The sequence below is a fragment of the Leptinotarsa decemlineata genome, unplaced genomic scaffold (genome assembly GCF_025532065.1).
Source record: "Leptinotarsa decemlineata unplaced genomic scaffold, Ldec_3_MD MMD2_tig00001973_RagTag_RagTag, whole genome shotgun sequence".
Classification (NCBI taxonomy): Eukaryota; Metazoa; Arthropoda; class Insecta; order Coleoptera; family Chrysomelidae; genus Leptinotarsa; species Leptinotarsa decemlineata.
Window position 1 is genome coordinate 2,099,682 of NW_027412572.1, and position 26,549 is coordinate 2,126,230.

Consider the following 26,549-nt stretch of genomic DNA (forward strand, 5'->3'; position numbering starts at 1 on the left):
AAAATTATCGATGGCGGCATCTATTATAACTGAAGAAGATTATTCGTAAAACTAATTCTGGTTGCTGAACATCCAAATTCTATCCCAAATAGAAGTGAGAGCTCTCGATTGATGAGCAAAAACTGCAAAAAATGGAAAAAATCTATATTCAAAGGTTCACATCCCGAAAACTGTACACTGGCAAGCCATTTCTCATAAGAAATGTGCAGGGTCCTTTATCAAAATATTGAGGAAACATTTTACCATCCGAAACAAAATTAATCTCCATACTCATTGCAACACCGAAACATCTGTTAATTTTTAAAGAAAAAATCGCACTCGGTGAACAGGTAGAATTTAGAATATTTTACCTACTTGCTGAATTGTTGTCTGAAATCATTTGAAGGGATTGAATTCCATCAGTTTCATTGAATCATGCGGTGCCCTGAAATCACCATGGAAAACAGTTGCTCATTGATATTTACTGTCAACCTGACAATATTGTTGAAAGATCTTGTTGTATTAACCCCAGACCAGTTTTCATTGCATTTGTTGTTTCTAGTATTGTTGTTCTTTGAATCACCGTTGTTCCTGTTGTTTCTGCCGTGTTTTTTTTCCCATTGTGTTTATTGTTCCTGAATTTGTGTTGGATATTGTTCCTGTGCTCCAGTTGTTTTCTGTTCATGAATTCCTGTTCATATTTTAATATTTCTGAAGTTCCCATTTCAACTGATATCAGCTCATTTTGATTGACAAAGTTCAACATGGCACGTCTGTCACTTCAAGCAAAAATTGAAATTGTTTTAATTGTTGGTGAAGCGGCCGCTGTATTTAATAGAAGACACCCGCTAGAGGAAGCTGTACACCCTGGAACTGTACATAGAATATATAATCTATTCGTGAGCACTGGCCAAGTAACAAAGGACAGAAAAATTGTAAAACATCATATTGATGATGATACGATATTGGCGGCTCATCAAGCTGATCCTAGAATTAGTTTGAGAAACTTATCGCTTCAACTCAATATGAACCGCAGTAAAATATGGAGGTGTTTGAAGAGGCATAAAATGCATGCGTTCGAACCCAAATTTTTACATACTTTGCACGAAGAAGATGAAATCCGCCGTATGGAGTATTGTTTATGGATGCAGGGAAATTATCTCAATGACAGGAATTGTTTAAAGTATATCTTATACAGTGATGAGGCTACCTTTACCACGAATGGTGTTGTATCTTCCCAGAACATGAAGTTTTGGGCTGAACAAAATCCAAATTGGGTGGTGAATTGTGGAGACCAAATATCTCAGAACGTTAATGTGTGGTGTGGTATCCTGAACGAAAATATTATCTGGCCATTTTTTTCGATCAAAATTTAAACCGACGACTATTCGTTGATTTTCTCGAAAATGCATTTTCCGATGTGTTGGAAGAACTACCTTTGTATGTGAGACACAGAATGATTTTTAAGTTCGATGGTTCACCAGTTCACAATAGTGGCATAACAAGGGTTTGTTTGAATAGGAATCTACCTATGAAATGGATAGAACCCAATAGCCCTCTCGTAGTATGGCCACCACGATCCCCAGATTTATTCCCACTGGATTTTTATTTATGGGTTCACCTGAAAAAAATAAAATTCATATGGATAGGCCAACAAATAAGGAAGATCTCCGTGCAAGAATTATACAAGCGTGGAGAGAAATCACACCTAGAGAACTGAGAAGAGTTGGAGGAAATAATAGAAGGCGCATAGAAAAATGTGTTCGATTGGAGGGAAATTTCATAGAAGGCACGAAAATATAAAATTGTCAACAGTTAAATCATGTGAAATTGATTGTTTTGTTTTTTAATTGAAAATGTGATTTTGAAAGTAGTACTTCGAAAGAATTCTGAACTACATAACATTTTTCCCACAAAATATCTTTGTTTTTTTTTCAAATAATGGAAAAATGAGGATATGAACTAACATTAACCATCCTAAAACCTCACTGATTACATGTTTCCGTTCCTCTTACAAAATTACCATTTTCTCTCTTATTGAGAAGGAATAACTTTCCTGACAACAAAATAAAAAATAAATTATTTATGTGAAAACAAAAGTCGAGTTTCTCTTAAACAATTTCGTTCATGTTTTGATGTCAAAACAAAAAAAATCTACTTCAATTATTACGGAAGATACGGGGGTGTTTCCATGAGAAGTGAAACAAATTCGGATTTTTCAGGACTGAAATTTTTTCAGGAAAAAAGTGTATTCGTAGTAAGTTGGTAGTCCTGATGACGAATCTGAACGAATTTTGAGCCTATTTTGCCCCCTAATATGTTTTACCGTAAAAATGGGGTGTTCCATCGCGAGTGCCGGACAGTGTATATCACTTTGGCCAACCCCATTCAGGTGGTAGGTGCATTTTGTGCATTTCCATCAGTCCTGAGAGTTTCATCGGTCTACCTCGAATATTACGGAAGATACGGGGGTGTTTCCATAAGAAGTGAGACACACTGTATATACTTTCACGGGAAGTGTTCTAGTGACTTGGCACATTTGATTCCACCAAGAGCGGTACATATCAGACATACGCGACGGACTGTGGCTGCTTATCGTTTCGAGCTTCAACTCAGTACACCTCGAACTTCACTGTTTAAGAACTCTTCCATTCGGAGAAGGGCGTTTATGGAGAATGAACGTTTTTCCAAATGGATTTAATCTCCAGCGATTCAAATCCAATGTGAATCACTACTTTCGCACTGGCACCATTTTAAGAGCGCCTTAAGGATTTTTCTGTAATGCTTATGTTTTGTCCTTAAAGAAAAGTTATACTTACTCTGATCAAAAAATTTCGTAGCGTTGACCAATTGTACGGTTGTGTCACAATATGTTCTTCGTTGCCATTACAAACATCATTCAAAAGTTTCAATTCCAGAGGACTTCTGAAAATCATTCAAATATCATGCATTCCAATTCGATTTATAGTCATTTACCCTTCAGCTTTGATCTTCAACACTTCCGATTTTTTCGCTTGGTTCATATTACATATTGTTACAGCCGGAAAAGGAATGCTAGTTAAGTCTGCGTCAAATGGATTGAAACTTATTATGACAGGACTTGAGTTCCATTTATGATAGATATTCGTTATATAATAGGCTGCGAAACCAATTGCAAAACAGAACGAAACTAGCCAGAAAATCCTAAAAAACAATATTTATACAGTGTCACCATTAAAGTGCGCACCATATGGGAAACTTTTTTTTCGAAAAGTTTCAATGAAGTTCAACTTCGGCACTTGTTTGTGCTTTGAATTTAACTTAAAATGATGCGGCCAACTGCGACCCACTGACGTTCAGTGTTTGTCAAATTCAACTTTTTTTTTGAACAAAATTGAAAAAGTGCATTTCTAGATCGAATTTAACAAAAAGTTATTTGAAAAAGTGGTGTCTACGGAAATTTCATATCCATATGCCTAATTTTATGCAACTAGGATGAAGTTAACGTTTTGCTTATTTTTGACAGATATCCCCATTATTTTAAAAACCAAGTTCGGTTAATTGTCATCAATTCATGTATACATAACAAACTCATCATGGAGTTTAACTTTTCTGATAAATATTTACTTATACGAACTTTTTAGAGAAAAATTAAAAATTTGCTATAAAAATTTTAACATGACTGCTGCAAAGTTTCAATCACTTGGCTATTTTCTTAAATAAACGTCAGTACCTTCAATTTTGAAAAAGCAGACACAACTCAAAAACTGCAATATGTATTAATGAAATTACTAGAGTTGAAATTATATTAAAATTTCAATATTTAGTATTTACAGATTATTTATAAACACCAACTAGGGCGGTAAGGATGCTTAATCACGTTGAATAAAATTTTTAAGTAGGTCTTGACAAACAAAATGCATGCTATGGTAGTGTCAAGTTGTTGATTTACTTGTCAAATTTTTAACAGTTATTGTTGCAGTAATGTTGTCTATTAAGGAAATAATAGAAATAGTTTTAATATGTGGTGAGAATACACCATACCGGCAAGTAGCTAACTTTTTTAATGAACGGCATCCAGGAAAAAATTTTCAACATACTACTGTGTTAAGGATAATGTCGAAATTTAGAGAAACAGGATCCGTAGCAAATCAATTAAAGAAAAAGCACACTCCAAGTAAATATGATGAGGAGGCCCAACTTAACATTTGTTTAAAAGTTATTGAACACGGGCAAACGAGCATAACCGATATTATAAAAAATACCGATTACAAGAGAGAAAGTGTTAGAAAAATTTTATTAAAGAACAAAATTTGGCCTTACAAGCCAAAATTTATTAACACATTAAAAGTACGAGATTTTGATGTCCGTTTGGGGTTTTCATTCTGGTTTCAAGGAGAGAGAGAAGAAAATGTAAAGTTTCCGTATAAAATTTTACGGACAGATGAGGCAACGTTCTCTTCAAATGGAACGGTAAATTTTCAAAATTGCCGATGGTGGGCCCAAGAAAATCCCAATTTCACAGTTGAAAGTGCTGATCAGTATTCCTTCAAAACTAATGTATGGTGTGGGATACTTAACGACCAAATAATTGGGCCATTTTTCTTTAGGGAAAATTTATCATCCGTCGGTTATCTCAACCTTTCAAATAATGAGGTTAGTGAAGTTTTAGAGAATATGCCTTTGAATATTAAATACGACCTATGGTATCAGCTTGATGGCACACCAATATATCACACGGTTGCTGTAAAACAGTCCCTCCAACAAATGTTCATAGGCAAAGTTATTGGACGTAACTGGGAACATAATTGGCCACCTAGATCACCCGACTTGACGCCTTTAGACTTTTTCTTGTGGGGTTACCTGAAACAAAAAGTGTACCGAAATAGACCATTTACTGACATACAACATCTGGAAAATACCATTCGCGAGTGCTGTGCAAATATAAATCCCCGATTTATTAAAAATGCAGTTCCAGATGTCAGTAGAAGGACCATAATTTGTATTGAACGTGGAGGACGACATATTGAAATGTAGGCTATACGTGTTTGACAACCTCATTTAGATCAATAAGTAATTTTTTCTACCCATTTGTATTTTCTATAATATTTTTGTTATTTAAAATTTATAATAATAATAATAGTTCTATCGAAATTATTTGCTTTTTTTTAGTTGCCTCTGCTTTTTCGAAATCAAAGTTTTGTTTAAGAAAATAGCCAAGTGATTAAAACTTTGCAGCAGTCATGTTGAAATTTTTATAGCACATTTTTAATTTCTCTCTAAAAATGTCCGTATAAGTAAAAATGTATCAGAAAAGTTAAACTCCATGATGAGTTTGTTATGTATACATGAATTGATGAGAATTAACCGAACTTGTTTTTTAAAATAAAGGGGAAATCTGTCAAAAATAAGCAAAACGTTAACTTCATCCTAGTTGCATAAAATTTGGCATATGGATATGAAATTGCCGTAGACACAACTTTTTCAAGTAACTTTTTGTTAAATTCGGTCTAGAAATGCATTTTTTCAATTTTTTTCAAAAAAAAAATTGAATTTGACAAACACTGAACGTCAGTGGGTCGCAGTTGGCCGCATCATTTTAAGTTTAAAGCACAAACAAGTGCCGAAGTTAAACTTCATTGAAACTTTTCGAAAAAGTTTCCCATATGGTGCGCACTTTAATGGTGACACTTTATATCTTGTAACGTAACTCTTTGACAAGAAATTACCGTTCTCCAACAGAAAGTGAAGCATCTCCAACATAGCGAAGACCATGAAGAGTAGTTTTATCACAATATTGCTCAAGGTGGTGTAAAAAGTGCTTTGGTGTGCTCTTCTGCAGTTGACAGGTCATCTTTTTATCATTGGTAGACTTTGAACTGAAACAAAAGATTATATCTGAAACAATTCAGGACATGGAGAGACTGTTTCAAACTTTGAAACGTATCGTCGTAAAGGCGTATTTTACTGGTTTTCAATATTAAGCAGCGTGAACACAGCTCTAATGACAAGTAGGTTTCTACATAGAAAATGAAAGACACTTTATTCATATCTTCACTTCGTAAATATTGACCGTTTTCGAGATATCTAGCATGACAGGTTTTTTTTCCAATATTCGTCACTAAGAATATTTGAAATCATAAAGTTGTACCAAGTCCAATTGTATTTTTTTTTGGTCAAATATTCTACAGTGGTAACTCTCTCAAACGATATATCTGAAGTCGACCTGTGATATACAGGGTATGAAAAACCGCTTGCCACATATTGTAAATAAAAATTTGCAGAATCTTCCTTATTTTGAATGGAACATCCTGTATATTATTGATCCATAAGGAGAACCAACTGAACCTCTACAAATTTCATTAAGTATTTCCTTTGACTAGGTTTGATAGTTTTTCTTAAATAAGCATTTTTTTCGATGTCCATTTGACGACTGATAAGAATATATCTTGTTCCAATTTGGTACATTATAGCGTGTCCAAACGAAATAAATGTATGTACCTATCACATTTTTCTAAATGGAAGATTAAATGAAAAAACATTATTAATATTACAATTTTTTTTTATGTTATGGTGTATATTCATGAATTCAGGGCTTAAGTTCTAGATATTTAAATTTGTCAACTGACAAAACTACAAAACTAAAAATGGAAGAGTTTAATGAAGGTTGATAATGAAACTTTTATAAAATACATTCGATATGTCTTCCATTTTCTTGAATGCAGAGCTGAAGTCTATGTTTGAAAGACTGTTCTATCCTGCGCAAGACAGCTGGTGTAATGCTACCAAAAGCATTCGTTATTCTAAGTGGCATATTTTCGGAAGAAGCTGGTGGCTCGGTGACTCGACGTAAACCATATTTTTTATGTATCCCCATAAGAAAAAATCCAGTTTTGTTAAATCTGGTGATCTAGCGGGCCACCGTACAGGCTCATTCCGTCCTATACATTTATTGGGAAATACTTCATTTAGATGATCTCTCACTTCTGCCGAATAGAGAGCAGGTGCACATACATTGTTCCATTCATACGTCCCTGAAAAAAGTATGGACCAATTACATATTCTCCAATGATGCCTCCCCAGACATTTATCGACCACCTATATTGAAAGTCCACCTGTCTCAATAAGTGGGATTTTCTGTTGAATAATAATGGTTATTATGTCGATTCACAATTCCATTTTTCTGGAATGTCGATTCATCCGACCATGAAATGTTATTGAAAAAATATTTGTTTCGACGAATTTTTCCCATGGCCCAATTGCAAAATCTCACTCTTTTCTCAAAATCGGCATACATTAGTATGAGATGGATGAAAGCGATGTTTCTTCAAAAATCGTTGCACTGATATCTCACTTATATCCACTATTTTACCAATTTATCGTTGATTCCTACTAGGATCTTCTTCAACAGCAAGAAGAACTTGCAATTCATTATCTTCATGTAGCTGGCTTGATGCGCTCATGTTTAGAATAATTGATACATCCAGTTTCAACAAATCTTTTAGTTTTATTTAATTCGCTTTAGGTTTTTTTGGACCGAAAAAATATGGCACAAATCTCGAGATTATTGAAATTATTGTAATTATTGAAGAACGTACATTTTGCGGTGGAATTAAAAACTTGTTTAGCATCTAGCAACAGGTAATTTTAGTCAAGGGGCGATATTTTAAAGAAAGACTTGACAAAAACCGTTCATCAAATGAAGAAATTGCACGGTGTTCTATTTAGAGAATAACATATATCTCGATCACAGTCGTCACATATGGATTTCACAGTAAAAAAATCATTGATATTATGGCGATAAAATAGAGAGTTGTCATTAAAAAAAAATAAAAAACTATAGGACATGCTATAATGTACAGAATTGAAACAAGATATCTTTCGTACATTCTTCAGTCGTTAAATGGATTTTGCTTTGGAAAAAGTCTTTCATCGAGTTTGTGGCGTAGAAATAGGAAGAACGACCATTTTTCGAAAAAAATGATTTTTTAAGAACCTAGCCATTGAAAATACTTAATGAAATTTCTAGAGGTTTCGTTGGCGCTCCTTATGGATCAATAATATACAGGGTGTTCCAGTTAAAATAAGGAAGATTCTGCAAATTTTCATCTACAATGTGTGGCAAGCGGTTTTTCATACCCTGTATATCACAGGTAGATTTCAGATATATCGTTTGAGAGAGTTACCAATGTAGAATATTTGACCAAAAAAAAAATTCAATTGAACTTGGCACAACTTTATAATTTCAAATATTCTGAGTGACGAATATTGGAAAAAAACCTGTCATGCTAGATATCTCGAAAACCGTCAATATTTTCGAAGTGAAGATATGCATAAAGTGTCTTTTATTTTCTATGTAGAAACCGAAAAAACACATAACGAAGATGGGATTCAAAAAAGGAATGATAAAACAATTCTAGCTTCTGCAGATCCGAGCTCAAATGTTGTTACTCGTATTGCATAATATCCAGAGGGGAGCTTGGATTTCAAATTATCTACATGTGTGTTGAATTTTAAATTATTGTCAATGAACAAGCCAAGGAATTTAGAAGTTAGTACGTTGTCAATTTGAATATTATTTAGATGTACGGCTGGAATCTGGTTACGATAGGACAATACTTTTGTTTTTCATAAATTCAAACTCAAAAGATTTGAGTCAAACCAGTCTTTCACTTTCGTGATGTCATTCTCAATTATTTCATTGTTGTTAGGAGCATGACATAAAATTGTGGTATCATCAGCAAATAAAGTAAATTTTCCTTGGATGTTAATAGAAGAGGGATCATTAATGTAAATTGACAATAAAAGTAGGCCCAGTGCCGAACCTTGTGGGACGCCGCAAGTAATTTTACCTTCATTTTAGTACGAATTGGTTTTGACCATCTGGGTGCGATCTGCTAAGTATGACTCAAGTCACTTAAGACTTGACACGTGTTTCGCTATTCAAAAGCTTCCTCAAGCATAAACAGTTTATGCTTGAGGAAGCTATTGTATAGCGAAACACGTGTCGCGGTTTTTGTAAAACCCTTTTATAGTGAAAATCATACAATAAACTGTATTGATTAGTTTTTTATTACTTATGGATTTTCACGTATCGGCTAGTTCTATTCAAATATATGCTGTTCTTTAAATTTGTTGCTGTAACTCTCTAGCACATGATGGTAGATTGGATGCGTCAAACGATGTAACTCACTTTTTTAATGAAAAGCTGGTATAAAATAACAGTCGGTTGAGGCATGAAATGCAGGTAAACCAGCGCAAAGCTGAAAGCCAAGAGCACGGCCGATTTATGTGGCATTTGACATTTATGTGAGTAACATTGACATTTGTGTCATCACAAGTTGTCTACCACTCTCATCTAAACACGGTAAATTATTCTGCCAATTGACCGTTTGTCTACTTAATAATTATATATTGCAAGGAAACAACGGCAGACGGTAAAATGTCGGTGAAAGTTATCACTTTTTTTAACAAATTAAAAAATATTTTTCAGTTGTATAAACACGGTCTATTCGTCTGCCAATAATTTTTCTCTGTTTTGTTAATATTGAAGTTTATATCTTACCAAGTTTTATACGGTAAAAAATGGTTCAGAGACACTGTAAAAAAATTGTTAATTAAAAAATACCTATAGGTAGATATAGATAGATAGATATTTATTTAACTATGTAACTCATACATGATATGGTTTATAGCAAGTCAATCACAATTAATATATCATATTGAATGAATATATAATAACATTATCTAAAAGCCTTCAGGTATACAATATAAAATATATCACAATCACATAAATTGGGTAATACACGTCAAAATTGAATTTTTGTCTGAATAAACTCGTCTCTATAATAAAAACAATATTTGAGAAGATAATTTTTTACAATTTCTCGTTCATGGATCTGAATTCGCAGGGCAATTTATTATATAGTTTAAAATCTAATGAATTTTTCTCAGATTTGGACAACCTGTAACGTGGCAATACTAAATCATCAGCCGTGGCAGCCCGGGTAGTATAATGATGCAGGCCAGAAACTTTTTGTATATTCTGCCTTTCTGAATGGATCTCTAGTAAATTTTGGTATATATACACACAAGGGAGTGGTAGAATCCTCATTGTTTTGAACAGTGGTTGACAGTGGTCTCTATACCTAGCCCCGGCTAATAGTCTTATTGCGCGTTTTTGTAACCTGAATATTTTTGAGGAATCAACAGCATTACCCCACAGAATCGCACCATAGCCTATCACAGAATGAAATAATCCAAAATAAACATTTTTTAACATGCTCGAATTGAGGCAGTACCTGAGCTGTCTAAGCAAAAATAAGAGACTGGATAGTCTCTTACTCAATATATCTACATGAGGAGTCCAGTTCAAACGATCATCTAAAACAACCCCAAGCAATTTACAATGCTTACCTAACGTGATCTGATTATTACAGGAAATTATGAGGTTTTGTGTCTTCCCTTTATTCAGTCGAAGGTTATTGGCAGAAAACCAAGCTTCCGCTTTAGTCATCAAGGTTTCAGCATTATCAAGAAGACGTGAAATGTTGCTGTTTGAACTGATGAAAGAGGTATCATCCGCAAATAGGACAATTTGACATTTCGTCCTCATGTGAAAACATAGGTCATTAATGTAGATGATAAACAACAGGGGTCCAAGAACAGAACCTTGCGGTACTCCATGTTTTATGATTTTCAGTTCTGATTCAGAACTGTTGTTAAGATGGACAAACTGTTGTCTACCTTCTAAGTAAGACTTGAACAGGTTCAACGGCGTGCCTCTAATGCCGTAGAATGTAAGTTTTTCTATTAAAAGTTCGTGTGAAACACAATCAAAAGCTTTGGAGAGATCACACATGGTAAGTACTGTGAAAATTCATTTCATGTTACTGTTAGTCTACGCTGTGCTTGGCAGACGGTAAAAAATTGATTTCAGGTAACCATTTTTTTGGTTGAATAAAAAATTCATGCTTTAGCCAGAACACCATGTAACCGTCTGCCAATCATTTTTTTTGTGGGTTCCGTACCTAGCCTTCCGGTCGCATGAATGGCAGACGGTAAAATGTTTATCAAAGAAGCTCTTTTTTCATGCAAACTAGAGTATGTTTGAGCATGTGTAACATGGGAAAACATTCGTTCAACGCATAATATTGTTGCTTGTGGCTGTAAATATGTCTTCTGAAAAAGACAGAAAATTTCTGTTACGGGCTCCGGTCTACAATATTTCATGCAACAAACACTCTGTTCCCTTGATTCATCTATCATGTATGTTACCTTGAATCTACGATGCCGGGATTTTTGACGATGAAATCATTTTCATTGACATGAAAGACGGATAAACTGGAAAGTTTTTGGCTTCCAAGTATCTGCGAGCCCGTATATCTTCTTGGTCGGACTCTCTTCAACATTTTTCCCATATATACCCGATTGATTTTTTCCTTTCGGAGAATACTTCAAAATTTTCAGTAGCTTTACTCTAGGAGGTGCAAAGTAGAGCTGAGCGACACGAAGAACGTGAAGAAGATTTTATTTTCATAACGGCAAACGATGTATTGCGTGACTTTTCACTGATAATCTGTTTTATCTGTACAATGTTATTTGTGGGTTACTTGTCAGTAAGTAAAACAGCTCGATATTACGTCCCACTGAAACCCTCAAATCATGACAGGCCCGGTACAAGTCACTATTGTTATCCTTTCAGTTGAGAAACAGAGGTGAATATTCCACAGGAGTCTAGAGAACGTAATTAATACAGTGTATTTTATGTTTTTCACTATAACAGTTCTGGGTCCAATTCTCTTCAATATCTACTTAAACGATCTTTTCATGCTAGATGTGGAAGGGGGCATAATAAGCTTCGCAGTAGTCATTTACAAATGGGAAACGTGGAGGTGCGACTTGGGATGTTTTTGTTGAGTTATGAATATGAGAACATCATTCAGTTAAGTTGATTTATAATTTTATTCTATCTAGTTGTATATAGTTGCTATTGTATGAAAAAAAAAATAGTTTGTGTCAATAAAAGTCAAAAGAAACATTTTATTTTCTTTAACTGAGGAAAGTTATTGATTCCAGAAGGTTATGGGCTCAGATGATAAGTTGGGAATTCGTCAGTTCGATGGTACAGATTTCGACCATTGGAAATTTCGAATGGAATTACTGTTCAAAGAACATGAAGTTGAAGAAGTGATTAATGAAGCAGTTCCCTTGCCGGAAGACTCTAACTAGAAGAAAAAGGACATCAAATGTCAGAATATTATTGTGAAGTGTTTAGCTAATTCGCATTTGGAATGCGTTAAAGATAAAAAATCTGCGAAAGAAATGTGGGAAGTACTAGAAAATACATATCAAAAAAAAGGACTTGCCAGTAGAATTTACTTAAGAAAGAAGCTTTTAATGCTAAAATCAGAGGAAAACGAAGGTATGGAAAGTCATTTCCCACACAGCACTAGATATTCATGGAATATTCCCTGTATATCATAAAACGAACGTATATATTCCAAATATTCATAGAATATGCTTGAATGAATATGGCAGGATTATTCCCGAAAGAATGTGCATAGAATGTCTATAAATGGATTATTCTCCCTTGAATATTCTAAGAATATTGTCGATCGAATATACCATATGATATATTCTTAGAATATATCCCCACGATATATTTTGGAATATTCTATACAATGGAATTTTGAATTATCTTATAATAACGTATTCAAATAATTCAATATTATTGAAAACAAAAATATTTGAAGATCTTAATCGAATGCATAACCTAATGTATATAACCCTGATAGTGTTAATCAGTTTTTGAACTCAACGCGTAGATTCTGGATGAATTGCTCCAACAGCAACTGTTGAAAACGACAAAAAAATTTGAATGGGCCAATAAATGAACCAATTGCATCAATAAATTGGTTAATTCTCATCCTATTTGTCTTTCTGTATTTGAAATTATTTAATTACAAAGCGAAAAATCCTGGAAACAGAGAAATGGGGAAGTGAAGAATTGGAGTAAACGTTTCTCATTGGTCAATTGAAGTGTAGCGCGCGACAGTCGAATAAGCTCTGTGAAAGCGGCTGCCCCTTAATGCATGGTACATTTGCGTTATATTCGACATTTGATTCAACATGGCAGTTGACGTGGCAGGTTCGCGTGTGTAATGCATGGTGTGTTGGTGTTATTATCAAAGTATAATTCTGTCACGTTCAGTGTACCATTTATAATTTGGGGTTGTCCAATTTGCAGTACAGCGAATAGTTTGATTTTGGATCTTCAAACAGGAGAGTTGCATATATTCAGTCTTCAAGAAAAGTAAGTAAAATGCAATAGTATCGATAGTAAAGTCATGGTGATTAACCTACTATACCTCATTTTAGGTTCAAGGAGAGTTGGTGTGTGGGATTTGTTGGTTTGACTAAGTACATGTTTGAACTAGAGTGATTTCAGTTGTGTATCTTCAATAGAGAAAAGTAAGTGAATGACACATTCTTTTGTATCATTTGTTTTCATAATTTTTATCATTCGTTTTCAAGATAGTATCAATTTGCCCAAAAGGAAACAGAGTGGTACCTGGTACAAGCAGGTGCGCCAAGGAACTGAAAACGTAATGAGTACTTTTCAACAAGACAATGCAAGTTGCTCTCCAAGTCATAAAATATTGTAAATGTTCATGAGTAACCTATGCGAAAAATATCTATTTGATTTTTATTCCAGTGTTATTGTGCCACTTTCAAATAGTGATAACGAACGTTAATGTACATTTTGTTTCAGGTATTACTATTGAAACACTGGCTGATGCATTGTTGGACAAATATAAGGAAAACTATTCTGGTGAGCAAAGTTTGGATAACTTTAAGTAAGTGAAATTCATTGAAGAACCCATCATACCACTCATTTTAAATACTTCATTTGTGGGTTTATTTTTTTAAGTGAGAAACCTAACCTAACCTATTTCTTGATGTAATACACTTTTTCTTCTTCAATGAAATGATATATTTATTATTTTTTAATTAGTGCTGATGAATTCACAGAGTTGTTATTTTAGTATATTTTTTAGTATACATTTGTTTGAGAGTAGGAACATCCTAATTTGAATACATTTCTAATATTTGTAATATGACAGTATTCAGGAATATTTTATTCAGTGAATAAATATTTTGAATTAGATTTTTTACTTTTAATATTGGTTGAAACGTCAAATATTTCAGTGTATATTGTTTTTAAAATATATTTGTTTATGAATATTATGTGTTTTATTACTTGTGTGAATCTTGTATCAAAATGTAATATATACATGCCTAATAGCGGTTACTCGTCACATTCTTGGAATATTCCAAATATTCCTAGAATATTCATAAAGTATATTTAAAGAATATTCTATGGTGTTTCTCTATTGTATATTCCTACAATAAACTAAGAATATCCTGAATATTTTAAGAATATTCCTCTGGTTCCATTCCTGGAATATTCTTAATAGAATATACCTTAGATATTCTAAGAATATTATAAGATATTCCAAGAATATTCCCAAGGAATATTCTTAAAATATATCAAAGGTTCGCCAGGAGCACTTCCAGGGAATATTCTCCAGAAGATATATATATATATATATATATATATATATATATATATATATATATATATATATATATATATATATATATATATATCCATGGCATATTCATAGCATAATATCCTTAAATGTATATTCATGAAATATACCTGGAATATCTATTGCTCTGTGGGTTGAGAAAATTTGATGAGATTGTGAGACATTTGAAATCGGCAGGTGAAAAATTGGAAGAAGTTCAGGTTGTTTCACATTTATTGATTACGTTACCATCACCGCATGATAGTTTAACTACAGCATTAGAGACATTATCTGAAGATAAACTAACATTGGATTTAGTAAAAAGAAGAATATTCGAAGAAGAGAACAAGATAAACAATAGAAATAGTAGTGATGAACTACAAAGTGCATCCTTCTTTAATAAAAGTGGAGAAAAGAAAAACCTAGAATCCAGACCATTTAAATTCAATTACTACCGATGCGGAGTCAGAGGCCATACAATGTCAGAATGCAAATACAAGGGTCACTTCAAAAATCAGAATGAATGATGATGAATCAGATGATGATGAATCAGAATGATGAAATGAATAAAGCAAAAGTGCGGTCATTGGACTCAGTTCATTCTTGGCCCCAAAAAATGAGTTGCATTCCTCGTAGAACTGGTACCATTTCAGTGGAAGCGCTTCTTGAAGCAAGAGCCGAATCGATCCCTCTACGAAACCCTTTTTCACTTGGAAGGATCGATCGCAGCTTGAGAAATGGTTCTTATGGAGATTCTGTGAAACGTGTTCTTCCTTACGAATCAGTAGAGAGTTGTCCTGAAAATCTAGAGAAGAAAATTGGATTGGATAATTTAGGAAACACTTGCTACATGAATAGCATTTTACAAGTGTTGTTCATGACGAAGAATTTCAAGAACGAAGTTTTAATGATGAACGAGAACGGGAATGTTTCCTGCTTATTCATCAAACTCAAACAACTGTTCATGCAGCTGCAGTTTCGTAAGAAGGTATCATCTTTCCCTCCAACTGATTTCCTGGAGTCTTTGAAGTCCACTAGATACTCGTTAGGACAACAAGAGGATTGTTCCGAATTCTTGGGGTTCTTGTTGAATACTCTTCGTGGGCAAAATAATAGCAAAATCAATACTCCTGACCGCTCTGGACTGAATGATTCCGTACAACACATCTCGTCTTGTGTTTGTAAATATTTTGCTGGAAAAATCCTCACTTGTTTACTTTGTGGTAAATGTTCAAGAAGTAGTGAAAACTCATGTGAATTTCTGGAACTTCATCTAGCTTTTCCTAATACGACTAATTACCAGTCCGTGCAAAGCTTATTGTTAAATCATCTGAAAATGGAATTTTTAACAGGTGATGATCGACTGTATTGTCAAACATGCGCCAAACTAACTGACTGTTATAAGGAAACAAGTATAGCTCAGGCACCAGTCAATCTAATAATAACACTGATGATTTTCAAGCAAGACTCAACCTCTGACGGAAGCAAGAAACTCTTTGGAAGGTTCGAAATAGATGAACATTTGAACCTAGCAGACCACTGTTATAATATTCATGCAGTCATTGTTCACTGTGGTTCTGGTGTTGAATTTGGTCATTATTACGCCTTGGTCAAAGAAGAAACGGACTGGTTTAAGTTTGACGATAGTCGTGTCACGAAGTGTTCTGGCGATGCATTGAATTTATTGGAGCCTCTGGAGACACCGTACATTTTGTTTTATGAGAGAGAGGACATTGTTAGATCAGGATCTTCAGATGATGTGGTGCTGCAGGTTTTTCCGAGTTTTCCTGCAGCTGAAAAAGCAAATGCGCCACTGGAATCAATGAAGTCGCCCCGGAGCGCCAATTGATTTTTATTGTTGTATTTATTTTATTTTTAAAATAATTAAAAGTGAATAATTTCAAGCAAAAGGAATTTCAAATTGTACAAAATCTGAAAAAACCATAGAAATAGTTAATGAAATTCCAGTAAAATCAGAGACTATAAATTCAGAAAAAGAAACGAGAAATCTTGAAAGTAGATTATCAAATATTCAAAATGAAACGTCAATCAATGAAATGCCATCAATAGAAACTACGTCTGAAGTGGATCAGAAAAGAGTTACAAAAAGGCCATTCTGGTTAGATGACTTTGAAATCTACATGGCACTAAATACAGATTCAATAGCAGAAAATGTACCAAAAAACTATAAAGATATTGATAATTTACCACAAGATGATGCGAACAAATGGATAAATGCAGTGAGAGAAGAATTAGACTCCTTAATGGAAAATAATACCTGGACTTTAGTGGACTGTCCTGATGAAGTGAAACCTTTAACAAGCAAATGGGTGTTATATATATATATATATATATATATATATATATATATATATATATATAAGCTGTTGTTGTTGCTTTGAATAAACTTTGTTCACTCAGTATGTTAAAATAATTGATCATGTTTTTTGTTTAAAAAAAAGACGATTCTGACATTGACAATAATTTTGAAAAGTAATAAAATAAAGATATTGACTTGAAACGTTTTGATTCCTGGTTTGTTTCGACTTTAAATCAAAGGAATTCACAGTAGGACTGACTAGTTGGAACATTGGTCCTTCGAGCCGGATAGCCTCACGCCAAATCATTTTTTATGCACTGTTCAAATAGAGCTGCACCAACATTGGGAACATTTGAGGAAGTCGGTACTCGTCATTGACGACACATTACAAAGGAATGTATGGCCCCTTGGAAATTTTTTTAATGTTTATAGGAGAAAGGATAATAAGATTAGAGTTGTGGACGTCAAAATAAAATCAGGACCCTAAAGTTACTGAATGCGGCAAAAAGAATATATAATGATGAATTATTCGATAATTCCGGAAATAAATCCAAAATAGGAAGGCAGAAACCAAGACACTTTAGCATTCCATTGATCATCTCTTATCATTGAGCTAGTCTTCTAGACCCTATCTCGAGTGGAAATTCACTAGAAAGACACCCCTGTTTCATGACATTTGTTCTGTAATTCAATTTCAATATGGGACCCATTATTCGTTACAACAACACCGTTGAGCAAGCAATCTTATCGTATTTAATTGAATGTATACAATTAGTTCAGAAAGAATTAATGGCTTTTCCTTTCATGGAAGTTGATTATTTTCTGATTTCCTATTAATGAGCGGGAATTCCTTTCAGTTTGACATTTGTGATGCTCGATTTGACCAATTAATCAATTTGGAATGATGATATACACACATCGGAAAAGTCTAGGGATATTTTTAAAAATGGCAATAATTTTTTTTAGATCGCTTTAGGGAAAAAAAGTTGACGGATGATTATTAAACGAATATAACTTACAACAAAATTTATTAAATGGTCAAAAATACTGAGTGCGCATATAAGCAAAACTAAAAAAAATATGGCTCTTCTTTGGCACCCCGAAAAAAATCATAATACAAAAAAAATTGGAATCAGTACAAAGTATGGCCTCCACGCTGGTTTATTACGGCCCTACATCTATCGTGCATCGACAAAATGAGATTGTCAATGTCTTGTTGAGGTACATTTGCCCATTCAGCGATTGAAAGCTCTCTCAATTGAAACGTTGTGTGAATGTTCCCCATATGCGGAGTAATTCTTCGTTGAAGCATGTCCTACACATGCTCGATGGGATTCAGGTCCGGTGATTGTACTGGCCATGGCAATACATCAACTCCTTCGTTGGTGAGCCAGTCAGTCACTAGACGCGCGACATGAGGACGAGCATTATCGTGCATTAGGTGGAAGTTTCACCAACAGCACCAGCAAACGGACGGACGATAGGTAGAAGAATGGTGTCGAGGTACTGTCGAGCTGTGAGGGAGCGATTTGGAAAAACGAGATCTGTTCTGCCGCCGATCATGATTCCGCCCCATAGCATTACTGTACCACTTCTGTATGTGTGGACTTCCTGGACGTGTCTCAAACGTTCATTATTTCCAGGTCGTCTCCACAGTCTTACTCGACGAGAATCTGGATGAAATCCAAATCTGGATTCGTCTGTAAACAAAACTGTGGCCCAATCATTTGCATCCCAGTTTTGATGTTCTTTTACACCACTCTAATCTTCTACCGCGATTGCCTCTCGACAAAGGTGGACATCTAAGTGGCCTTCTGTTGTGGAGATCTGCTTCATGCAGTCGATTTCTGACAGTATCACGACCAATGGTTACCTGGTGCGTCTGCTGCAACACGTTAACCAACTCAGGTGCTGTGATTGTCGGTTATCTTCTTGCGGTTAAGACCAAAAATCGGTCTTGAACTGCAGTTGTAGCGCGTCCTCGCCCTAGATGTTGTTCGGCTGGACTGCCAGTTTCACGGAAACGCCGCCACAATCGACTGATAACACTTTGGGAGACCCCCAAACGAAGAGCTACATCATTTTGTCGTATGCCACCTTGAAGAAGCCCTACAGCTTTATTCATCTCAGCCAATGGTGAGTGAGATGGCGTTCCATGTTAAAGCACAATATTTCCAGTTTAATTGCTGAGCAAGAACTGCATAGAATGTACAAACTCGACACTTTCAGATTATTCATTTCAGCCGAAAACCTACAGTTTGTAAAAAACTTGATAAAAGATTAGTTACCGTTTTTGCAGGCTTTGTTCAACCCATAGAAATCTACAGGGTGGTCGAGTGTACCAATTTAATCGAAATTAAACGACCTCATGCATTTATTTTCATGATATTTAGTATGTTATAAAAATATCCCTAGACTTTTCCGATGTGTGTATTAGGTTGTTTCAAAAGTTTTGTCCGTTTTTGTGAGTCTACTTCAAATTGTAAATATCTCAGTGCACACTTATTGAATTCAATCGAAATGAGCGAAATTTGAATCAGTGCACTTTTGCGATTCGTTAAATTCATTAAATTTTTGGACAGTGATTTGTGAAACGTGCGGACGAGCGTTGTCGTGGATCAAAACTCTTCTACTGACCAGTGCTGGCTGCTGCTGACGTAATTTTCGGTACATTTCGTCGATTTCCTCACAATTTGGCTCTACTGTGATGCTTTGGCTCAGTTGCAGAAAGTTATAGGGAATAACACCAGCCGCTGATCGCCATACAGTAACAATGGTCTATTTTTGTTAGGTTTTCGCCTTTGGGAAGTGCCTGGGTAGCTCATTGGTGACCAATCACTGCCCTGAACGTCTCCTGTTGTCGCAGAGCAGGGGTTCTCAACATTTTTGCACCTGCATACCATACCAATTGACTTTTTGGGAAATTTTGGCAAACCCCCAGACCTGAATATATTAAAAAACGTTTTTATTAGGTACAAAACACAAAAGCACGACAGGAAAATCCTTAAGGCACTCTCAGAGCGGTGCTTGTGCGAAAGTAGCGATTCATATGGATTTGCTGGAGTTAAAATCTATTTAGGAAAACGTTCTCAGGAAGTTTATTCCATATAAACGTATTTCTCCACATGAATGAGTTTATAAACAGTGAAGTTCGAGGTGTACTGAGTTGAACCTCAAAATGATGAGCAGCCACAGTCCGTCGCGTATTTCTAATATGTACCGCTCTTGGTGGAATCAAATTTGCCAAGTGACTTGAACACCTCCCGTGAAAGTATCTATAGAAAAGAGGCAAATCTCCAACCTTTTTTCGATGTTACAGGCTATCAAGATTGCACATGGCTCTTTTCTGAGAGACTGGCTTGCTTATAGACTGATCGAGTTACGGGTATATTAAATTCATCAAGCCTAATCGGTCTCAGGATCTCTTCATATTTGCAAAAAAAATAACAATTAGAGAAGCAAGAATTTAAATTGGCCGCGTGTCTGTTGACCAATAAAATTGATCGTGTATAGTACAGAGTTTCCAAGTGTATTGGTTTTTAATATCCAATCACAGATCTGATGATCCAATTTGACAGATGCTATTTTTGTTGTTATTGTTATCAACTCTGTGTGAATACAACTGTTACAACTATCTAATTAAAGATTTTTTTTGTAAAAGGTAGATCTCGTCGCGTACCTATTTTGCTGCAAATTCCGTGTCATTAGTTTACATTCCGAAAAATATTTTTTCAGCTAAGAATAGTATATATTTATAAAATTATTACAATGTGTTGAAACAACGATAAAAAAATAAATACAACAATAAAAATTAATTGGCGCTGCGGGGCGACTTCATTGATTCCAGTGGCGCATTTGCTTTTTCAGCTGCAGGAAAACCCGGAAAAACCTGCAGCACCACATCATCTGAAGATCTTGATCTAACAATGTCCTTAAGGTTAATGATATGGTTGGTACGACTGATGCAGTCAATATTCCTGAAGTAGGTAATTCAAGTGTTTTTTGCCTTCATTCTTTAGCTCGTAAATTGGTTTTTGGCACTTTTCTTGAAATTACAACAAATGTACTGAGCTTTTTTCTTCGGTATTTTCATAATCCGATTTCTATTGCAGCTATACCATAAAGTGTCATAATTTAATTTGCACTCTTCATTGCAATTAGTACAACGTATTGTTGCTGCAAACACTCCTACTTGAACCAAATATAGAATTGAATTATTTCTTACTTTCACTAAATTATTAATTTCGTTCAAATTCATTTTGTATTTTTCTCTCACGTCAAACTAAAAATTCAAATCTATGAATTTAAAATAGTAGGTGACGACAAATACCAACCACTTTTTTCTGAAATGTCACTAGTATCTAACCTACAAATATGAGAGTGTCACCAGGAGAAGCATTCGTTTTTAAATTAAGTTTTTTATAAGAAAAATGTTGATTATTGAAGTGAAAAGTGTCAAAGAAGGAGGAATAAAGTGTAAAGGTGACCTAGTGAATAAATGCTTGTGTTTTCAAATAGTTTATTTGGTGAAAAAGAAGGCTGCAAAGTTGCCCTTTTCTGAACTTTGAAGGGCCGTAACTATTTAAATAAGGGAGAGCGCCGCTTTTTTCTTTCGGATTCGTAATCTATGCATCAAAATACGTAAGTACAGTCAAAATTTTTTTTCAAAATCGCCGGATGTCCACAAAACGAAAATTTACCCTAAAATTAAAATTAAATCAAAACTTTCCATCCTTCGATAACAGACAAAGTCTGAAATGACCTACTAAATTTTTGAGAAATAAAGTTGATACAAAAAACAAGGATGAGGGAATCTTCCAAGGAAAGGAAGTTTCAGGAGGACTTTCTTTCAGTTTGTGTCTGAAAGTTACTTCTTTGCTTGATCTCCACATCCATGTATAGAGTTACTTATTTTAAAATTGATTACTTCCTTCCTTTCCTTGGAAGATTCCCTCATGCTTTTTTTGTATCAAGATGGAGTAGTAGAAAGCCAAAAACTTTCCCAAAAATTAATCACTCCTAAAAATATAACCCCTTCAATTCAGACCTACTAAATATACCACCTACCGTTTCAATTTTTCATTCTTCATTTTGGTACTAAAGTATTGCAAATTTTTCAAGTAAAATTCATCGATCATTTCAAAATCGTCTCTTGGTAAGTTGTCGAGTGTCAGCTTTAACAAAACTAGGCTCAACATTCATTTTGAAATTATTTTAACAAAAATACGAAATTTGTGGAAACCGTTGGCACTAGAAAGAGCACATTGTCGCATTCACAACAGAGGGCGCTGGCTGACTGGATGACAATATGGCTAATATACCAGTAAAGTTGAATTTTTCATTTTTGGTGGGTGGTATGAATGCATAATTTATTTATTCTATTAGGGTTCATGAGCATTCGAAAACCATTTGAAAATACAGCTTGTTAAATTCTATTTAGAATCATATTTAGATATAACTTGTACTATATCAGTTATCAAGGCAAATATTATTGTCCATTTTTATGCTTAGTTCGTGGATTCGAGCGATCTTATTATTGTATATTCATTTGTTTGCTGGCTTTATTTGAAAAAAAATGGATGAATAGTTACAGAAAATTTTAATTCGTTTTTTCATCGAGTTCCGTTTGTGTGTGTTTTGAAAGTGTTTTAGAGATATATTTCAATATTAATATGGTGCATTCTTGTGTTGATTTTAATTATGCGGAAAGGCACAAGAAAACAGAAAGCGAATTGAAAGATAAAATGATGAGAAAAAAATGGGTGGAAGTATTGACAAGAAATAACTACGATCCTTTCACTCTTCCAAGATTTTACAGAAATTTTTGGGAAAGAAAGTATTTGGCTTTTTACTACTCTATCTTGATGCAAAAAAAGGATGAGGGAGTCTTTCAAAGAAAGGAAGGAAGTATACAATTTGAAAATAAGTAACTTTATACAGGGTGTCCCTGGACTTCCTCTTTTCCTCTCGGGAATGTATAGATGGGGTCAAAATATCACCAGTACTTCATATAACTTTTTTTCCTAAAAACCTTCGTTACCAAGTAACGGGCCCTCGAAGTTACAAAATGAAAAATATTTTTCTTTGATAACTTTTCAAGTGAATATTCAAAATCATCCAAATTTTGGTAATTGACTAAACAAATGAATTCCGTCGATGAGCTTTCATGCAGGAGTCAGTTGTTTTGCTACAAAGTCAGGAACGGACTACCCCCGATGGTCCACACCCCAAAACTTTGAAATGACAGATATTTTTCAATATTTTTCAACAAATTAAGGTTACTTGGACAATTTTATGAATAAAAGTACTCGTGTGGAAAATCGATCAGAGCAACGAGTCTTGATAAAAATGTAGTTTCACTCGACGTCATCAAACCCGCTCGTCCACCATTATTTGAAATGAATAATTATCAAAGCAGAAATAATAATGATAACGTTAATTCAACAACATTTATCCTGAGATGTCTATCATTATTCGAAAATATTAGTTTTTAAGGAAAATGGAAATGATAGGTAAAATGTTCATAACGAATTTTTATAATGCAAACACGTTTAACTAACGAAACTCAAGAGCCTCAAGAGCAAACAGAAATGAAGAATCCGCTACAGAAACTGCTCGATATGACCACCTTCTCTCTCTATACATTTTCTTAGTCTGCGAAGACACCCTCTCTGTACTTGAAATAGCATTACAGGGTCGTTTCGTATGGCTTTACAATGTAATGTTATTCTATTCAACAATGCATCTCTTGTGTGAATAGGTGTAGCGTAAACAAGGCTTTTTAGATGCCCCCACAGAAAGAAATCCAATGGATTTAAATCCGGAGACCGCGATGGCCATGAATATGGCCCACCTCTACCAATCCATCTATTGTGGAAAATATGGTTCAGATGGTCACGCACAATCAAACTAAAAAGAGGAGAAGCGCCATCATGCATAAACCACATATCTCTTCGGGTTTGCAATGGAACATGTTCCAAAAGTCCATTCAAATCGTTCTGAATGAACTCCAAATAACGTTCTCCATTCAATCGGTCCTGTAGAACGAATGGTCCTATAAGATGGTTTCCTATGATACCAGCCCAAACATTCACGTTGAATTTCCGTTGGTGTTTGGTTTGCAATATCCCATGGGGATTTTCTTCGGCCCATATATGGAGATTATGAGAGTTGATAACTCCATCTCTACTGAAACCTGCTTCATCAGTGAATTAAACTCGATTAATAAAAGTCATATCCTCTCTTTGCCTATCCATGAACCAATTGGCATATTCCAGTCGTGCTGGAAAATCTTGAGGTGTCATGGCATGTACCTTCTGGATGTGAAATGTGTGGAGCAGTTGTTCCCTAATTATTCTATGAATAGTGGACTTGGATGTATGGAACTGTTCTGATAGATTTCTAATGCTCATTGAAGGATCATCAGCGACGGCTTCAAAAATATTTTTCTCCAATACAACGGTACGTACAGTCCTAGGAGCGCCCTCACCACCTCGTTTTGGCAAAACTGTACCTACAATAATATCGAAATAAAACAACGTGCTCAAATTAATTATCAATTATTACATACCTGTCTTCCTCAAGCTGCGATCGACACGCTCGAATGTTTCTCTTGACGGTACCGTTCGATTGGGAAAATGCTCGGAATACAGACGACGAGCTTCTGCAGCATTACAAAATGCTCGCCCATAAAATACATGCATATCTGCATATTCATTGAATGTGAACTGTTCGGCCATATCAAAAATATTCAAAATATCTTATAGAATATTGACAATACAATGATAGTCATATGACAACGCACCACTCAACAAAACAAAATCGCATTCCAGTTTCTCATTTTTTATCAAAACTTTCTAAAAGGTTTTTTTGTCAACATCTGTGAAAGAAATGGAACATAATTATTCCCTGGATATTTTTCACCTGATCATGTGCAGCCGTTTTTGTAGTTCATTCGTTTGCTTTTTATTAGTACAGTAAATATTTTTTCCGATGTGCGTTTTTTCAGCTAAATTTAGATTCGTGTTAAAGAATTTCTCCCATAAAATTATAATTACTAGTGAAACTCCTCAACAGTTTAGCTGTGAAGAAGAATTTGAAACATTCGAATGTTGAGTTTCATGAGATTCAGATAACTGATCAACACGAAACGTGATTATTCCACACGTATTATGTACATACAAAATATGGAATGAATTCGATATTTCATAGTAGAGTAGCTTGTTAGTTTAAAAACACCACGAATCTACAGAACTTGATATTTCTTTTGAAAAAATATCTGCTATCACAATTGTGACTTAAACTTCCATATAGGTACTGTACTTTTTGTTTACGACTTCATTTTAGCATACTTTGTATTATTCCTGTTATAAATGTTGTTGAATTAACGTTATCATTATTATTTCTGCTTTGATAAATAATTATTCATTTCAAATAATGGTGGACGAGCGGGTTTGATGTCGTCGAGTAGAACTACATTTTTATCAGGACTCGTTGCTCCGATCGACTTTTCACACGAGTACTTTCATTCATAAAATTGTCCAAGTAACCTTATTTTGTTGAAAAATATTGAAAAATATCTGTCATTTCAAAGTTTTGGGGTGTGGACCATCGGGGGTAGTCCGTTCCTGACTTTGTAGCAAAACAACTGACTCCTGCATGAAAGCTCATCGACGGAATTCATTTGTTTAGTCGATTACCAAAATTTGGATGATTTTGAATATTCACTTGAAAAGTTATCAAAGAAAAACATTTTTCATTTTGTAACTTCGAGGGCCCGTAACTTGGTTACGAAGACTTTTAGGAAAAAAAGTTATATGAAGTACTGGTGATATTTTGACCCCATCTATACATTCCCGAGAGGAAAAGAGGAAGTCCAGGGACACCCTGTATATTTCAGAATTTCGAGTCACCCTTTCTTCCATCTCCAAAGTGCTCGCAAACAAAAATGTCTAACGCCTGTCATGAATTGAAATATAATTTTGACGTAGCATAGTTGACAGTTGAAAATTAATAACATCGAGTTCAAATGGATCTTTCTGAAGCGTTTTTGCCAACAGCTCCATTCACAGAGTCTCTCATCAACTATTTACCAGCCGCACTATCGTCATTCGTGAAGCATGAAGAGTCGAAAGAAATAAAGGAAGAACAATCGAATACTTCGTCGTATGTCACCTCAACGGATTTATCAGAAAGTGAGTCATTATTCTAGTTATGAGTTGAACGAGTTGTAATACCGAGCGAAAGCTATTCATGGTAATACAGGCCGTTTCTTTTATCATGTGGTAACATTGCTATATTCTGAATGGTAACAGATACGAAGACGATTAAATGAGAAAAAAGGTAACTGTCATCGGGAACAATACAATGGTCGTAGAAAATTTACGGGGACTCTCGCCCTTCCCGAGTTATAAGGGAAAAACTAAATGTAATAACGTGCGATTAAATAACTGGGCTCTGAACAACTTTTATTCCAGAACTCAGAAAAAGACCCGCTTCTATAAAAAGTACAGTCATACCATAGATTATATCTCAAACTACTCACACTGTTGTTAACCTCACTTTTTACAAAAACTATCAAGGCATATTTTTGCGACAACACGGTGTATACGGTAATTGACACGATACTACAGTACCTCCCCTTATAAATTAAGTCGTACCACTGGTTTTATAGTGCG

The 26,549-nt window shown here is 34.7% G+C and overlaps 2 protein-coding genes across 4 annotated transcripts in view; one reads left to right on the forward strand and one right to left on the reverse strand.

Annotated features, from left to right (window-relative positions):
* The window catches only part of LOC111516415 (pickpocket protein 28), a 55,686-nt gene extending 49,723 nt beyond the window's left edge, over positions 1-5,963 (reverse strand). The window contains exons 1-3 of the mRNA XM_074176648.1: positions 5,688-5,963; positions 2,956-3,162; positions 2,799-2,904 (exon numbers count right to left, since the gene is read on the reverse strand). Coding sequence (XP_074032749.1) covers positions 2,799-2,904; positions 2,956-3,162; positions 5,688-5,812 — 438 coding nt within the window. The 5' untranslated portion in view covers positions 5,813-5,963. The remainder of the gene's footprint in view (positions 1-2,798; positions 2,905-2,955; positions 3,163-5,687) is intronic.
* A 19,863-nt stretch (positions 5,964-25,826) lies between these two features.
* LOC141482807 (uncharacterized) overlaps positions 25,827-26,549 on the forward strand; it is a 117,571-nt gene continuing 116,848 nt past the window's right edge. The window contains exon 1 of one of the 3 annotated variants that reach the window (XM_074176653.1): positions 25,827-26,066. In XM_074176653.1, the coding sequence (XP_074032754.1) occupies positions 25,901-26,066 (166 nt within the window). In that variant the 5' untranslated portion in view covers positions 25,827-25,900. The remainder of the gene's footprint in view (positions 26,067-26,549) is intronic. The other 2 variants (XM_074176652.1, XM_074176651.1) reach the window with 2 other exon arrangements.